The 19646-nt window shown below is 36.6% G+C and overlaps 1 protein-coding gene across 1 annotated transcript in view; it reads left to right on the forward strand.

Moving 5' to 3' along the window:
* Positions 1 to 11050: 11050 nt before the first annotated feature.
* Positions 11051 to 19646, forward strand: part of LOC124633075 — a 36479-nt gene continuing 27883 nt past the window's right edge. Inside the window, exons 1-2 of the mRNA XM_047168167.1 lie at positions 11051 to 11071; positions 12372 to 12551. Of these exons, the coding sequence (XP_047024123.1) occupies positions 11051 to 11071; positions 12372 to 12551 (201 nt within the window). The remainder of the gene's footprint in view (positions 11072 to 12371; positions 12552 to 19646) is intronic.

The raw sequence follows: 19646 nt of genomic DNA on the forward strand, positions 1-19646 counted from the left end.
GTTGGGAAAAGACTATGCAAATGATGAATTATGACAGTTAGTCTATTTAAACATTCTGTTAAATTACCAGATAGTAAACTTACTATTTTAAAAACAAAAATATTATGCTCTATTTTAAATTAATTAAGGAAGTTTTAAAAGTAAAATTTTGACAGCAGCATGATTCATTCTGCTAACGTAATTGCTTCTCGTGTCGTGTTGTGCAAACAGTGCCGTGGATTGGACTTATGGGATTAACCAACTGCGGGAGGTAATCGCATTTTTTCTCTATTTCTCTTTCACCTAGATTTCCTCACTGAAAACTAGAACAAATTACATTACAAAAATTGTTTTGTATGACAACAAACCTAGCTTTTTTAACAAGTCCTTTATGCGTAACTATGTAGTGGACTTACAGCTTCTAGGTACTTTTAATTCAGTATGTTGGTCGTACGAAAAATCAACAGCAACTGAAATTCTAGTTGACAGTTTAAGCTAAATATTTATATAAACTTTGCTTTTCACGTTGCTAGCATTTAACTTCGTAAAACTGCATAACTGGTACTTTATTTACCTGTGTACTTAATGTCCTTTTGCTATCTTCAAAAATAGAGAAATATATTTTGCATACTTACGACATATTCTGATATAAATGTCTATCTGCTTAATATTATTAACTTTCATAGAGACATTCAATGTGTTTTTTACACGAAACATGAACGTCATGTGGTTTGTAGGAACATAATATTAACATTTTTGATTTTGCTGAATTTCAGATGTAACATATTTTCTGTCAAAAAGTCTTTATACCTAATATAATATTCTGATTTGCCCAATAAAGTAATAATCAGTTACTCAAACATCATCAATATCCGTGCAGCCATTACGGCATTACCAACAAACATGCATCGTAACATCAAACAGAAATACACAAATCAATACATTTGTCATTAGAACAGACACAGAAACTCTATATAAACAGCGTGTTTATTTATTTATTATATCTATATACAGGCTGTGATTAAAACTACATTATACTGCTTCACAAACTATCGAAAGTATGAATTATCCTTTGTTTTTGTCGCCCTCCAGCTTTATTTGAATATTGTTTTAAACATCATTTGGGAAATAATATTGTTCGTAAAATATATAGGAAAGGGAGTTTGTAATGTGATCCCTGTAATTTTTTGCTGATCAATTTGTTTTTGGGAAAGTGTCCTGTTTCTGACTTTTTTTAATAGGTAGAATGAAATTAAAAAAAATTCGTAGTCCCTGAAATTATTTATTTTGTGTTGTAATATCATGAAAGTGATGATAATATCTAAAATATATTAATTCTGTTTCAACAAATATAAGTCATGTTCACTCATAGAAAGAAAAACATCTAAATAACACGTTATCTTAATCAGCTAACATTTGTTCCAACAAAACAAAACAAAACAAAGATAAAGCCAACAATCAGAAAATGCATTACAAAACTAACCTCCATCGAATACAATATCTTATATTAAAAATAAAGCCCGTTGCATTACCTCTTTTCATACAAAGCAGGTTCCATGCAACCAACTACAAACTCCTTTGTCCGTTTACTTTGTAAAGCTGCACGTAAATGTGGAATCAGGTTGGGACTGTGTCATGGAGTAAGGAAAGATGAGAGGAGATGCCATTTAAATGCAGGTAGGTCAGGCGCCTTCTTCTAGGTCATCTTTGTATGAAATGCATCACTGACAAACTGATCAATGACGAATGAGCTAACAAGACGTTGGGGTTCTTTGAGACATCTGTCAACGATTTTTGGTGTTACAAAAAATGGTTGGGTCCAAAGAAGACGTATAAGAGCGTTCCTTGGCGCGCTATTTTCTTAGGTGATTTTCCGTTATGACACCTCCGCTAGTCATTTTGTTCTCCATGTATTGTGTTCATTTTTTAAATTCAATAGAACCGAGGAACTAGGTTGTGTGGGTAGTTGGGTCTAGTAGGCAAGGTTTGGGTCGAAATGCTCTGCTATATTAATAACGGCAAACTGTGGTCTGTTTACATTTTCGCCTTGTACAGGATCCGGGGTTTGTAGAGAATAGTGAAATTGTTTGTTTTGGCAAGGTTAGGTAAAAGGTAAACTATATGAAAAGGGTACCTATGCTATTGGAAAAATGCGTTTTAATAATCAGTGTTTTTCTTTTGGTATTTTTGAGCATTTAATATTTGACCCGTTTAATAGAATTAAAAAGAATGCGCATTTTAAAAGCATGGAGATAAAATTACTGGACTTGTAGATTCATCGTCGTTAAAGTAGGGAAGAAAAGTCAACCCATCCAATTTTTGCTTAATAAATATTTGTACTTTTCATCTCAAATCACTTTAGCTTATCCACTAGCACAAAAATAAACGCGCCTCAACGTTGTAGGCGCTTATTGCACCATTCACATAGAAATACCGTACACATTTTATATGATACTGTAATGAACATCGAGATTGTACGAGCAAATCTCAGAGCAAACTATCTACACTATTTATTTACGAGTTAGACTACCTCACACTGCAGACTTTTAGTCAGCCGATAGTTCACTGGGAATTATAAATCAGTATTAAGATGAACGGTAGTACGCATATTACAAAAATCTGGTATTTAGCTGGTATCGGAGCTACTGATTGAAATCTTGAGTTTCTTTTTTTCCTTAGCCTTTATTGTCCTACTGCTGGGCAAAGGCCTCCCTATCTAGTTTCCACACCTCTCGATCCTTAGAGTGGTCCCAACAGTCAGGGTTATAGGCGTCCAGATCGTCACGCCATCTCTTCCGGGGCCTACCCCGTCTGCGGTGGCCATCCTGTGGTATCCACTGAATGACAATATTGGCCCACCTGTCTGAAGAGATTCTTAAAAAAAAAAAAATACATAGCAACTGTTGGGCAACTGTTTAGTCTTCAATGTGCGAATACTCTTGCTCTCTATTGTAACAAGGCAGTTACGTTGAATAACTATATTAGGAAGGCCTATAACATTGCATTTAATATTCTGTAGCAATGCTTCGCAACAGATTGCTTGTGAACTTTTATTGCAGTGTAATACGGAACGGTGTTATTTGAAACGGTTTATAGTGATATTGCATTTCTTTTGTTTTGTTTATTTATTTGTGTTTGTTGTGCATTGAAGATAATGGTTGAGAAAGGTTCTGCATCATGTTTTGACACGTTACTAAAAAGTATCAACAGATCGTATTTAATAACAATTTCTGAATAATAATACTCGTCGACTTTGTGTCGATTTTGAAAGTTGTCTCAAAAGGTCTTCAGATTGTTGGATTCGGACCCACGTTCGCCTTGCAAAAATCCAGGACTTGGTAGTTCCCTGTTCTTGTAGAGACATACAAATAATAATCGGAAAATCACTAAAATACCCATAATGAAACCAAGCAATCAAAATTAATAAATATCCATAACTATCTTAAGACCTTATAGCCAAAGCCAATTATCTCCAATCCCAATTCCAATTCCTATAGCCAATTCATTACCTATTAAAATGAATACACATACACACAACTCTTTACCACCAATACAGTTTGGAACACCGTTCCATTTCACCCAGAAAACCCCACCATCTCAAAGAGCAGCCGTGACCTATAAACAGTTCGTACAAACAACTAGGCTACTAAACAAAGTGGCGGTTAAAACAATTGATCCAGACTGTCAGATGTCTGACGTGTCTCAAAGGGCAGTGCTCGGTGACGTAAGCGCTTGTTTTACCTATTTTTATGGGAAATCATCAAATGACTCCTCCCGCTGTGGGTTAGCAGCGTGAGGGAGTGTCAGACTCTTACTGACTAAAACCCATCTTTTTCCTTCGTAGGCCTTTTATGTACCAGGGCCGAGGTAACTCTTTCGAGCAATCCCGCAGCCCCGGCAGGCCTTGGGCCTGCTGGGCCCCGCTGGGAGCGCCTATTTTACCTTAGGCCAATTTCAGAATTGACGTGTTAAATGTAGCTTAGTTAGATGATATAATTGAATATAGTGAAACCTAAATAAAATTTAAATAACGTGTGATACACATTGAGGTATAAACAGGCCATACAAACCACTAGGCTACTAAACAAAGTGGCGGTTAAAACAATTGATCCGGACTGTCAGATGTTTGACGCGTCTCAAAGGGCAGTGGCTCGGTGACGTAAGCGCCTGTTTTACCTTAGGACGAATTCAGACTGGACGTGTGAGATTGTAGGTTGGTTTGGTTATAGGATTGACTGTAGTAAAGGTTTAAAGAACTTTTCATCAGACATACATTTAGGAATAGATAAAACATACAGGCTACTAGCTACCAGATTAATAACTTATTTATTTTTGTACATACACATTTGAAGCCGTCATTCTAATAAGTATTATCATCCGACTTCTCAAAAAGGAGGAGGTCCTCAATTCGGATGTTTACGTTTTTCAATAGGCGTATAAGTATAACGGTACTTTTAAAACGTGTTTAATGTCATTGTACCTCTATAAAACGCTAGTCTGAAACCACTCTTACTCGCCCGGTCACAAGGCGAACTGGGAACGTTATATACTAGCTAAGTATATTTAGTAAGGTCGAAACAGTCACGTACCTTTTTCGTATTTATCATAATTTTAAGGCAAGGCTTGGAACAATTATGGCTTATTAAAACACAATAGTTTTAGCCTGTCAGTTGTTTGAAGTAAGTAGAGATAGAATGATGTTTTTGTATTTGGTAATTTTAGTGAATAGTGCCAAATAAGTCAGTTGCAAACTACTTTAGTTAAATATATCTAAGGGGTATGTATTTTTATTTCCAACTATACTTAGGAATAAATTTTACCATATCAGGACTTTATGCGTGAATTACAAGATGAGGGTATTTAAAACCAACTTTCTACTCAGCCTTGATTCATTGAAATCATTTACAAAAATGATAGTTTAAAAAACTAAAAACACTCTCCTAAAAAATTATAAAATAATTCGGACATTTAGTTTGATAAAAGAAAGCGTGGAGCGTTAATCTATACTGTTTTTGGATTTTAAATTACCTACCACTGTAATAAAAACACTTCGATTCTATGCATATACTGTCTTTGCCAATTGAAACAGTATGCACCATTACGACCAACGTTATTCCAAAGCAACCCTTCCATTACCAAATAACACACATCAAGTCCAAAGTCAGCAATTACAGACATGCAACAGTTAACCCAAGTGGCTAACTTACCTCTAGTTCAGTCCACAACCGATGTTACTCGGATAAGCATGCAGTCTAATCGATTCACTGTATTCGACTAACTCGATGCTCGATATTCGATATGAAAGCCACTTCTCAAATTAGAGGAATAGTCGGTACAGTTATCAAGTTAGAGAGATCGAGAAGGTAAGAGAAACGTTTCATAGTTTAGGTTAGTTTCTAAATAATTAATCGATTTTGTATTGTTGCGAATTTGGTTAATACTTTGTGAAAGTTAAATGTTGAAAGTTAAATTGTTGTCCTTCTGTTGCTACGGCAGATAGGTCACATTTTTTAATTAATAAATTATCAATGTAATTTAACAATTAGGCTCTGGGTGCATTGTTTAATAAGTAAGTGAATAATGTTTATAGTATTAAAATTCAGCTAAGTCATTAATCCAATACAGCAACAAAACATTATTTATTTACGCCTACTAGTAGTAAACTTTATAACGGAACTTAACATACTACCTCAGTATATACGACGAATATTCATTTGAGGAAATTAGTAAGATTTATAACGCATATATTAACACGAAACAAGAAATACCAAACCTCATAAACTATTACCATTAGAAGTCATAAAATAAAATACAGGTTTATGTCTTCGTAATAAAAATAAAAACAACATAATCAAAATAAAATTATTATGAAATTCGAAAGTAAATATGCATTGAATGAGGGTTTTTGAAATTTTTTCTGCCACCGGGTGGCGCCACGTATGCGTCTGGTCCAAACAGCTGTCAAATAGTATGGAATTGTAGGTGCCGAACTTATTGTTTATTGAAATTCTGTTATATTGGAAGTGTTATTGATTTTATTATGGACTACGGTCAGAATAAGGTTTCCGAACTAAAAATTGAGCTAAGAGAGAAGGTGCAAAAGTCACTGGTACTAAGGAAAAGCTCGTTGAAAAATTTGTTAACACAATATGATTTAGTTTTTTTTATTTACTCAACTGCAATAGTAAAACAATAATGCAGTGCTTTAATTATAAAATAAAAAAAACACTAAAATCGTTCACTATTCATAGTAAAGATAAGCACTTTGACAGTTATTGGACCTGACGACTCGGTGCTGCCACCTCGTGGATTGCCATTTTAGAAAACCCTCATTCTTTGATAAAGTATCACGGTAGCAGTATAGGCAAATCGTTACTACGGCGTAGCAGCTACCGCGTAGCAAAATACTACGACGGCAATGGCGGTGCGTAGCACTATAGTTCGGCCATTCAGAGAATGCGTTCCTGACACGTCGCGATTGAACTGACGACGTAACTACATTCATTGATTATTGATATAATAATGTTGTTTTAATGCTCCTCAATTGTTAAAACGGTAAACAACCAGCAAAAATATTTTTATCGTAACTGCAACGCCATTGCAAAGTTACGTCGTCAGTTCAATCGCGACGTGTCAGGAACGCATTCTCTGAATGGCCGAACTATAGTTCAGTTTAAGTACCCAATAAAATTAGTCCAAGTATCTTATCGTATATTAACAGTAACTAGTAGAACATTATTGAGGCAGTTTTAAATTCACAATAATATGTAGCTGCTTAATCTTATTTCGCTTTACTTCGCAGCGGCGTCACGATATTTCTGTGTTATCGGTCGATCTAAACGTTCTTTGAACTTTTACCGACCCCAGAATGTTGCTATAAAGCAATTCTGAATTCCAATTCAGTTCCTAAACATAAGGAAAATATTAAAATGACGTCGGTTATTACGCCGCTTACCTAAGCGGGACGGGTGAACTTTTGTTTGGTACCGAATATAATTTTGGGCTTAGATGTTTTGAAATTATATTAACTGAACACGCTTTGTATTTATCGATTTCTCGAACCAGGTAGTATTTTGGCAAATCATATTAAATTTAAGGGTAGTACTAAGCTATCAAATCACTTTGCCTCTCTTGCCAAAACACAAGATCAGTTGCAAAAACAAATATATACATATGACGACCAAACAATTGATTTACCTCCCACACACAATCCAACGATACGCATTAACTATACATACATACAAATTATTAATATGTAACATAACCAACTTAACCAAAATACTCCATATTGTTAATACGTAGTATGACCAAAAGACGTTGTCAATACATGACATTATGTATGTACTTACACAAGTACATTGCGGATTCATCATGTTTGTATTGCGTCCCGGGGGAGATGTACTCGTATGCAAGATGTAGCAGACGGTTGAACCGTTTCAGCTGAAAATTTGGGGAGAGCTAGCCTTTATATAATATAATGTCGGGACACCTTTTTCACACACGGTCGGTTAGCCCCATGGTAAGTTATTTATTAACTTGTGTTATGGGTGCTAACACAACTGATAAACTACATTTTATTTTTTATTTTTTTATTTTTTACATATAGCTACATATATACATATTTATAAATACATATCATAACACCCAGACCACGGCCAACAAGCATGCTCATCACACAAATGTCGACCGAACCGGGAATCGAACCCGGGACCTCAGGTTCGGCGGTCCGGCATGATGACCATTGCGCCATCGAGGTCGTCCGTCATCGAGCCTAGGCCCGAGAGAAGGACATACGATAGTTTTTGTCACCATCCGGCTACGGGGAGTACAGTTACACAGTAACTACAGTTATCTCCTACAATAATACACAATCAAACACCCCACATTAACTATTACCATATTGCTAATACATAATATGACCAACGTTGGTAACACATCACGTAATGTATGTACTAACACAAGTACATTGCGGATTCATCATGTTTGTACTAGCGTCCCGGGAGAGATGTTCTCGTGTACAAGATTCAACAAATGCCTGTTAGTCGTTTGTTGTTAATTACTAACTGTGAAGCTAGGTTATGGTTGTAGATTTGTGATTAAGAGGGTTATGTTAATTTTTATACATACTACGATTATTTATGTTTGTTTGTACCTAGAGGCTCCGAAACTACTGGACTCATTTAAAAATATTTCACTGTCTGGAAGCTACATTATCTCCGGTTGACACAGGCTGCATTGTATTATTACATGCAGTAAAGGAAAATATGTGCCACCAGGTACTTAACTGCTTCCAGTACGAAAACATAACTGCATATCGAATATTATTTTTAAACGTAATGTTATCGACATACCAATGCAAAATTCTCAATTATAGAGGTATTATAAGGTTTTTGTTCGATATAGCTAATTAACCTTTCGCTCACCTGCTCCAGGCTGAAAAGACTAAGCTTAGCTGTAAAATGCGACAGGGGAAAATGATTGATTGAATTAGTTTTTAATGTATTTAGTGACCGCGTAACCCTAGTGGCCAATAATATGGCATTTAACCCTATAAATAGTTTAGTATTTATATGCTAAGCAATATATTTAATTAAAAACAGAATACACAATATTATTGTGTATCAATATGTTAGTGCATTTATTTATCTTTCAACATATCATTTATATTTTTAAATATTAGATTATAAAAAAAATATAAAAAAAAAACATTTAAAAATATAAAAAATAGATGGCCACCGATATCGGGCACAGGGTCCAAGGTACCGGTGGTTAGGGTCCCAGAGACAGAAACCTCCTTACAATACGCGCCGTATCAAGGAGTACTGCCTTCTGAATCAATCCCTTGATCCAGCCGCCCAACGAGAGCCTCCTGAGGTGTTGGTCGAGGCTCTTGGCTATTAGACCATTGGCCGTAATGACCATCGGCACATCGTATGAATATTATTATTGTGTGTAGCTAGATTAGATCAAAGACAAGCAGTAAATAATACATACATTATTTGCTCATTTAAACGAATATTATAAAGAACAAAAATATTTGTTTGTAAAGGCTCCAAGACTACAGACCCGAAATGAAAAATTAATGCACTGTCTCGATCACACTATTCGATTGTGACAAAGGCAATTTTATCCTTGTATAGGTAAAACCGCGAGTTCTATAAAGCATAATAGATATACCCCATGTACACGCAACATGAACCATCTCCCATAGTAGAAGTTTGGCGAAGCGCGTCATTAATTTAGATTGGCGGCGAGCTTCGATTGTTTATTCCATTAAACTTATATCGTTGTTGGAAAAGCCGCAGCTCTCGTTCCCACGGCGTTGGTGCGCTCGCGACGGTTGCATGAAATCGACCACCTTTTAGGTAAATAAGGGCAGGGGTTAGTAATCGTAAATAGCGTGTTTTTCGTCGTCTGATTATGAGGATTACTGGATAAATCTTTAAAAAATAGAATGAGCTTGAAATAATCCGCGCCTACTTAAGCCTGTTTAACTTTGGAATGATCTCGAACATACTTATTTAATTTTGATACCCAGACTTAGGTCTTTATCAAGTTTTGCGATTATTCGTCTAAATCTAATGAAATACCAATCAGCATCGTCATAGGTTATTCTAAAGGAATGAGCATAATAATATGGCATTTGTTTAGGCCTGCAAATGTAACAATTAGTTTATTCATTGTTGCTGCAAAATAATTAAAATAATGGGATAAACTTAATGTCATTGATAAAAAATTCTATATGTCATTCTAAATTCACACAATATCATTGTCTTATCCTTAACTCCTGTATTACTAGCGTCTCATTCGCCGCTACCTCATAACCTTAGCACTAGTACCAAATACAGCAATAAACAAATCAGCTGATTAATTATCAGATAGAAAACAGGTCACGGCTTGCACTGCGATGTATCGGCACTGCACGTTGGCAACTGCTGATTGTATGCATCGACGAGGTTTAAACACGGGGTATTTGTAACTGTTAGGTTAAATAGTAAGGTGGTCATGTTTTAGTGTGCTGTCTGGCCTTTTTAGATAAGTTTATGGAGGTGTAAATTAATGCGGTTTTATAGACATTTAAATACTGAAAAGGAGGTTCATTTTGTCCGTGAGAAATAATAAAAATAATTGTTAAAATGTTACCTGTAAATTGGGGAAAACCTTTGTCCAAAACTGGACGTCTTTCGACTGAAACAAATATGATTGCCGAAACACATAGAATTCGATATAAACGTACCTCTATGATCAGTATTGGTTTGATTGATTAACTTGATCTTTAATATATTATTACTCACTGTAACATTTGTGTTAAGACGCTGCAGTTCGTCTCATAACATATTTCTTTTCAGTATTTAACACTTACCTAAAACGAAACAAAGAATCTAACTCCAATCTAACCAATATGTCTTTAGCATTGAACCAATGTCATCCACATTGGTTCAATGCATGCTAAACACATTAATTAGTAATTGGAAATTCATTTCGATTGTCCAGTTTAATTTATTTAAATTGCATCTAACTGAAACTCGCAAGAGTAGCTATTGGTGGCTCCGCTCAAATTAAATTATCAAATGGACGGCTGGTGTAATTAAACGGCACTAGTTTATAATTAATTAAATATTAGGGACCTGTAATTGCGGGGTATTTTGTGTTCGTTGGTTCGCGAAATGAGTGTCTAATGTTAGGATATGTTTGATAGGTTTTTGTTTTGTTGTTATGTTTGTAAGTATTCGATCGTGTTTTTTTTATAGTTTAAAGAAGGAATTGAGGTGGCGGCTTAGAGGAACGCTTTAGTTTGAATAAACTAAACTTATACTGGTATTTGAAACATAACTTTATCTTTGTAAATTAAATATAAGCTGAAATATGCACGGCTACATTAAAGCTCCGGTTTCACATTCCACAACATTTTTAAATTGCAGAAAAGTTACAAGAAGCTTTAAATTACAAAATATTTTTTACGAATTTTGGTACTTCTTTTTAATTTCCTTCCCTATTATTGCATGAAAAACTTTTTTCTCTTTACTACAATAACATTTAATTCTTATCAGCTACACACTATTTTCACAAGATGTACCCAATGCAGTTTGAAGTAAACTTAAAAAATATCTTCTAGCAAACTATACTTAAAGAAATATTTTGTATGTAAAACTCACAGGTGTTAGAGTAGCCCGGATGCGGCGGCGTCGCGCACTCCCGCGCTGTAGCGATGCGGCGCGCTAGCTGAACGCCGGCGCCGGCGGTGCATGTACGCGGCGGCGGGCGGCGCCTCGCTCGCGGGCCGTAAGGTGATTGTCACTTATTTTTTATATAAGTAGCTATTAAAGTCTACTACTACCAATACAAGGAAAGTCTCCAAGGGTTTATTTTGAGTATAATTAACTTAGGTATTCCATTATGTTCATTGTAGTTAGGTCACTGAATCAACTGACTGATTATTAGGTATAAGGCATCGTTCAGACCAAACGTATTGTCGGCCGCTGACTGTGAGCGCGCGTTACGCAGTTTATTGCTTTTCCATATATATTGAAATTGTTGTTCACACCGAACCGACTATACGCTATTACGTCGTCTGTTGTCGCTGACTCTCAGTGGCCGATTATTTTACTACGCGACTATGCACGGCGGACGCGGATTTGCTACGCGGACGCAGTTGCCGAATAGCGCCGCTCCGCCGCTCGAGAAACAAACTTCAATGAGGACAGACGTGACACGTGACACCTCGCGATGTTCGACACCGAAAAGTTTATTGCAGAAGTACATTCTAGAGAATGTATTTGGAATGCGAATTCAGAAGAATCTAGTGATAGAAACTTACGAAGATGCGCTTGGGAAGACATAGCATCTGTTATGTATGAAGATTGGGGGGTTCAAATACTGAGCTCTTTTATGTGTAGAATAGTCAGCCGCTCAGCGTACGCATCTAGTGTGAACCTACACGAGCCTATTCTTTTGTTCACACATGTAGCGCATCGTACGCTATAGCTTATTGTCGGTTTGGTGAGTACGCTTACTGCAGATTGAGTCGACGTTCACACTGGGGCAGACAGTGAATATACTCACAGTAAGCGGCGGACAATACGTTTGGTGTGAACAATCCCTAACTCTATATACTTACCTGAAAAATCATGTTACGTTGTTGAAATATATGATTAAATTGCATACGCATACTTAGATTTTACGACTCAGTATCAACTTTTGAACTTTATTTCGACTGTTTCGAAATCTAACAAAATTATAAAGAGGAAGGATTTGATTGTTTGAATCAAACATTCAGTTAGTTTTCGCTACACTATCTGCGCTGAAAATGGACTGTGGATGTTTTATCCAAGCTCGCGAAGAAGTTTCCGCAAAATACAAATTGTAAATAACCCATTTCTTCTATTATTTAGGCGCGCCAGCACGGCCGGCAGCCCGCGCCGCCGAGCCCGCGGCCGCACAGCCCCCTCCACCCCGCCCCCACCGGCGTACGCGCATACTCCTGCCAGCACTGGGAGTCCCGCCTCGCCGCGCCGCCGTCCCGCGTCTCCGCACCCCTCTCCGACCCGCCGTCGCCATGCGAACTCATCGAGGTATTGGACTGATAAAGCATCGATGTTTGGTAAACTGTAGTTTGGGCTGTGGTTTTCGAGTTGGATGTCAAACGTCGAATAAAATGGTGGGAAATCGGGAATCACTTGATGCCAGAATTAAATGTTATAAAATGGCACATACCTATTTCGAGTGAGGAGATATCATTTTGAAAAAACATCTTCAAGAAAACTTGCCGAAAGCGATCGTGTTACTTTACTTAATTCTGGCTTTTACTGTAACTACTGAAATTAATATAAAAGCTCGCATCCACCAAAACAACATACTGAACATTCACAGTCAACTATGCCTTTAATTACCTAAATGTGTACTCTCAATTCAAAAGCCACTTACACCAAAGTACAGTTTACACAAGTACGTTCGTGCATACAGTGCTTCACGATTGACGAACAAGCGGCAATAGAGAGAGACTTGCTACAAATGCATTACAAATTATAATGGAACAAGCAATTTTCCGTAAATAACAACTTACCTAAGCTCTACTTCTATAGTATTGTATCTCTTGAATGTTGCTCGCTCCAGTAAATCGACTTGCTTCAATAGCTGTTTATTGAATGTAAGTAGATCGACATTGAAGTAAGATTACCGATTGACAAAAGGAAGGTAATTGGTTTCTTCGATGTAGCTGCAATAACAACATTAAAATGTTTACAATGATTGCAACTTATTTTTCAGACTTCATAAAGCCAACACAATAGTGGTTTTAAAGGCAAACTTTAACTTACCAAAAATCTGTTTTTAATAACTGGTTAATTATGTTATGTATTTAATAGATAATTGTTCTTTTACAAATATTAGGTACTCCCAAAACGTTATTATTTTGTATGGAGATCTACAAAAAATTTCAATAAATTCTTTTGCTCGCAGGTGGTTCAATTAAAAAATGTTAATGCATTTGCCGATATTCTCTCTCTAGTACCCAATGCTTCTCAAATCGTCAAAGTACTGTCCCTATATGTTTCATGTACACTAGTGTACGCATGGTATATAATCTATATGTGTTGTGTATGTACAGAGGCTCTGAGTCTCGTAAGCTCTAGAGGTAACCAATCGTAGCTGCGCTGGTATTTAGGTATGTATTCAATGTTTACTGTATTCATAGCTAGTTAATGTAAGCATGTACTGAGACAATGCAACTCAAAAATACGGGAAACGCCACCTTTTAATTCCGGGGTTCCTTGATTAGCCGTCCGTGACAAGTCTGTTGTGTCTAGTTCGCGTTGTTGTCGGTGTACCATGTGCTACAGTGCAGTGTTATCGAGTGCTGTGAACAAAGTGGGCCGGCCATGAAACTGCGACACCGAGTGGGCACTAGCGGCCGATGGCAGGTGTCGAAGCACCAGAGACTGCGGCTCGACGTGCGAAACGAGACATGAGCGAACATGAGTGACCTCAAGTGCGACTAACTCAACTAAACAACACTAAAACGCCAAATTGCGCTTGCTTCCATTACGTATTCTCTTCTCACATATCGTAATATAAGATCGACCACTTTATTATAATTAAATTAGATTTAACTTAAACATAGTTTCGCGCCTTTCTTGTGCCTATCTCAATCCAATTCTAAAGCATTCTAAAGTGAGATTAATTGAAAGTAATTAATTCTGTGATTGGACAAACGTAAGAGTGATATTGACGTTTGATGTGTAAATAGTCTTTATATCTCTTTAATACGCTAGTTAGGGGTAGAGTAGACTTGCTAGAGTAGATCTTCGAGTTAAACAAAAGTGTCGATCCGCGGTAACTTTGTCAAAGTGCGTGGTAAGACGTGAGTGAGTGTGCGTTGTGGATAGCCACGAAGCCACCAGGGGCCCCTGGTTGAGTTTTGTGCCAGCGCTCACCAACGGCCACAAACCTGGCAAGTATGCAGGCAGCTCTTATGCTACGAAGCAAATCGCGGGAGAGAAGAAAACAGCGTTTAAAGAGAGGGATTAAACACGACTTGCCGAGCAACGTGGCGACCAAGTTGATCGCGCCCTTCCCGAGATACCCTCCGGCTTCATGGGTAAGTCCTATGTTGTATCGATGGTATGTGTGGTTGCATGTTGAATGGTAGTATATAATATTCCGTCAAATATTCGCAGTGTCATGGTGCCTTCCAAATAGCTCGAATCGATACATTCATACATCGATTTACGAACTCAAATATTCAAAATTTAAACTTCTTATTTGTTTGAATTCGAGCTAATTGTTGGCATCTATATATTCTAATGCTGGCTGGCGTATGAAATGAGGTGTGTAGGGAATGCAGCATGGAGGTTACATGTTTTATATCGCTTCATGAAGTTTTGCCCATCTTCTGTTCAAGGTGACTTGGTCAAAGATAAATGGATTTCAATTATAAATTCTGACTCGATGAGTAAAATTGTGTTTTTTGCAGCCAATTTTATGTCAAAAGTTAGGTTTATAGGTAACTCCGAGGACTATTTATAGATAATGTATGCGACCCAATATTTAAGTAGGTACGAACACAGTGAACCCGTGACATTTTCCCCGCCTTTCTCTTCCCGGTAGTAACTGTCCAACTTTATGAAAACACTACTAACAAAAACAGTATCGTTTATTAATGATTTTAATTATAATTATTGTACGTAGAATTCGAGAGCGTGTAATTAATTTTCCGGGAACATATCGTACTGGGCTTGACGGTTCCTCTGTGCAGTTTAATTAAAGTGCAATACTTGGTAATTATCTGACATATTATACATGTATGTATGTACCTATATAAATTAATTGCGTGAAATCAATAAAGATTCAATATTTTTGTTTTAACATACTTCATTATACATATGCCAAATAAACATGGGTAGGTTTCCTACCAGATACATTACTAGGTGTAGGTATTATCTTTACCTAGTAAACTATCTTTGTTGAAAAACCAAACCGCCAAGTCATTTCACAGCCAAAACAGACACAGGTAAGTAAAATGAGAGGGCTCATTAGCAATATCTTCTTATATTTTGGGATAAAACATGTTCTAGTTTTCCTACAAAACATATACCTTTTTTAAAAACTTGCCGTTTGAGTTTTTAATAGTATCTTCAAGAAAATCATTTTTCACAGTTATAAAACCGTGTAACATACCCAATATTTATAACAAAAAGCATTTTACATATGTATATCAATTTAAGGTTAACTGAATAATTCAGTTTATCTTCTAAAAGCGGGTGTTTATCGTCTACCTCTGTTAAACGAACTGCTCTCGTTTATAAGTCAAGTAAATAGGCCAAACGTTCATTAAAGGTGCACTTGAAACAGAACGGTTCAACTCGATCGTATCTAACAAAAAGTTGCCGAGTTTTTGTGTAGTTTCCCACTACTTAATTCCTAAATTAATTGCAGCTGTAATGCAAAACGTGAAATAGGTGTGCAACGATTTCCGAATGTATGTAAAAGGAATTAAATGGGCTAGAATGTCTCTGAAAGAGGTCAGTAAAACAGGATTAATTTTTAAATCAATTTTAAAAAGGCGAATCAACTTAATTTTTATTGAAAAAACTGTAAATAGGATTTGGTGCTTTTCATTCTCTACAAATAGGTACTATCATTAAAAATATAGGTACACACTTTTTTCTGTACCAATTCCTAATAAGTAAAGTTATATTTATCTTGGTGATTTCAAACTTCTATCACAAAACCATTTATATTTTTCAACCATAAAAAGTTTTAAAATCAAAAACAATTTTCCCCAAGCCTTAAAAAAACTTAAAGAAACAATTCAAACCCAATAATTAAATAAGACAGCCAATATATTCAAAGTTCTCGGCTTACGACGATAAAACACACACATTCCAGCCGGTAGACTATAAAAATGACGGATGTACGCCACTTAGTATGTACAACTAGTCGGCGGGCCATTTATCAAGCCGCGCTGTCCGTAGCAAACGTGTTGCCGCGCCTGGGCCACAGCTCGGCACAGCTGGGACACAATACAAATAATTGTACTCTGTAGTTTGTACTCTTTGTATGATGTTCTACTTGGCTGTGCGACTTATAAGTAGAGTACGGAAAGTTGGTTCTGTATGGAGCTTTCGTTGTTTGTAGTATAAGTACGTTTTGTGAGAGTTTATGTGAATAGATATTGTTCATAAATTCTCTAAATATCTCTCAAGTTTTAACGTATCGAAGAGATTGTGGTAGGTTTGTTTCTAAGTCTGGTACACACAGAGAGTTGCAGCAAAAACAGCAAAAACACATAGGAAGTGGTGAAGGGTGGGCGTTTTGGGGGCTGTCTTTTGTAAATTTCTGACTTTCGAAAAGTGCTGTTTTGCAGCCTTATTTGAATAAATGACTTTTAATTTTGATTTTGAGTTGTGATAGTGATAATGTTTTCATCAAAGAACAGATTGATTCCAGACACATAAAAGCATGTTACACTTTATATCAAAGTTTTTCTGCAATATTGAAACAAAACTTTGGCTATCAAGACACTTAGATAAAGTACTCTTAATATCTTTCACCATGTTCTCATAACACTGAAAGCTCCCAAAACAAATCACGGTTCTTACCGAAACCCAATATACCATTTTCAGGCATCGACATCGTATTTCAAATAAAGCAAATAAACAGTGCAATAAAGTCACTAGATGGTGCAGCTTCTAGCCGAGATAAATAATGACTTTCCCTGAACCGGGGTTGACACCATTCTATGTGAACGCACATCATTATGTAGGTAAGTAGGTACGTTGGTAGCATGGAGGACAAAATGAGTAACGGAGATGTCATAACGCAATATCTCCTAAGAAAATAGGGTGCCAAGATGCATGGTTACCGGCTCGGCTCGCTCCTTGTACTCCTTTATTAGACCGCCAATTTTCCACCAATCTTTGACAGACTGGTCGAGATTAGAAAAGTAAAAATCTTGTTAGTTCTAGTACCTGATCAGGTCTACCGTACGTTACCGTGACCTACAAGAAGGCGCCTGACCTACCTTGCTTACGGCATCTCCGCTATCTTTTCTTCCTCCATGGCTGGTAGGTACATGTTCTATAGTTTAGCTAGGAAGGACGTGCACGCCGTTGCATATTCCATCAGGCGAAATGAGGGCGAGTAATTAGTGGGAGTACTGAGAAAAGTAAATTTAATAATCTCCTATTTAGTACTCTTGAAGACAGTGAAATGGAGTTAGTTAGAATATTTTTGTAACCATAATGAGATAGGGAAAAGATGATATAATTCTTGCATAGCATTGCTTACTCCAAAAATGCAGTTTTTTTGTGGGATCGATATTCGAGTATAGAGAACTTCCAAATTCTTTTCGCCCTTAATTTTAAAAACCTGAAAAAAAGGCAACTAAAACCAAGTTTTTTGGGAACGCTGTTAATGGCCCAAGTTTAGTCAAATTATTGTCCGTTGTTAATGTGTTTAACTATCTGCTGCTATCGTGGTTTAGTTTCCGTGACCTTCAGTTTCGGCCTCACTGTACCTGGTTTCAAATGGTACCCCACTTAGCTACGTATCTGGAAAAAACAACGATTCCAATTGCCTCATCGTAGTTACGTAGAATTTGTGTAAGCTTTGAAAATATGGGGTATTATTGTGATAACAGTCGCCTATATATTATTCATCATTCATTTATATCAGTCATTCATGTCATGATCTAAAAAAAAATACGGATTGCGAACCATTTTGGGAAATCGGTTAAAAATAATAAAACATTTGACATCAAAATGACAAACAAGTTCACAATCTCACCTCTTTATAATAGATATACGTATGTGAAGCTAGGTAAGTGATATTTTCTGAACGTCAAGATAAAACTCTCTTTAAAAAAGCGCATTATGTCCTAATCACATCATTTCCCCGAGCGCCATCCATTAAATACATCTACGATGAAAAATCATTCTGTTTGAAGCGAGTTTATAAAGCAAGCGAGTGCTGTCAGGCCCATTCAGCTATCACGAGGAAGCTATTATCGCTCTCAGCCCCACGAACGCTCCTTCCAACACCATCAGTCAACCTCTACTACAAAACAAACCTTAACACGTAACCAATAAGGTGGAAAATCCAGTGTAAACAACATTGATGAACAGCAATGATAAAGTCGAGTCGCGTTAGGCGCGAATGATGCGGCACAAGTTTTACTTACTCGCTAACTTATTTACTGGGAGCTTTTTACTGAGGAAATGACGGAATTATTTTGTTGAAAAACGAAGAGGCAATTTTATTCACCTAGGCTTGCTTTCTGTAAAAATGTGGTAATTTTACACTTAACTTGAAATATGAGTAGCATTTTAGTAGGCACTTTTTACACATCACTTTTTATTTATATTAAAACTCATAAAAGAAACATAATTTGTTACAAATGTTTATCTTACTAGTCACCCAAGCGTAATTGTACAAAAACCTAAAAAAGTACATACATTATATACTCATATTATAGATACAGGAACCCTGTTTACAAAACTAATCAAGCTAGTATACTTAGCTGGGTATGACGAGACATTACAAAGAAGCCACATCGGCTGCGAAACATGAAAAGCGCAATTTTTCCAAGAACCCCGCCACAACGCTAATTAAATTACGGAAAATGCAATTGCTTGAGGAAAATGAAAATGTTTTCTTAGTACTTACGACGTGTTTGAAATGCTTTGGGAGGCGGAATAATATTTGTTATTACTTTTATTATATAGCTAGTTTGTGTTATTGAATGGGATCTCTTTTGTGAAACCATCAGGTAGGATGCAATTAGTCTATGTATTAAACTGATTAAAATGAAATAAGGTAATAAAATAGTTTTAGAAACAAGCCTGAGAAAGGCCAAGTCATATGTAGACATATCTATCATTTTTTTAGGGTTCTGTACCCAAAGGGAAAAACGGGACCCTATTGTTTTCGCTCCTCTGTCCGTCCGTCCATCCGTATGTCACCAGGCTGTATCTCATGAACCATGATAGTTAGAGAGCTGAAATTTTCACAGATGATGTATTTTTGTTGCCGCTATAACAAAACTAGAATTAACTAAATATTTTAGGGGGCTCCCATACAACAAACTTGGATTTTTTTGCCCGTTTTATAAATAATAGTACGGAACCCTTAGTGCGCGAATCCGACTCGTACTTGACCGGTTTTTTCAC

The sequence above is a fragment of the Helicoverpa zea genome, chromosome 9, assembly GCF_022581195.2.
Source record: "Helicoverpa zea isolate HzStark_Cry1AcR chromosome 9, ilHelZeax1.1, whole genome shotgun sequence".
Classification (NCBI taxonomy): domain Eukaryota; kingdom Metazoa; phylum Arthropoda; class Insecta; order Lepidoptera; family Noctuidae; genus Helicoverpa; species Helicoverpa zea.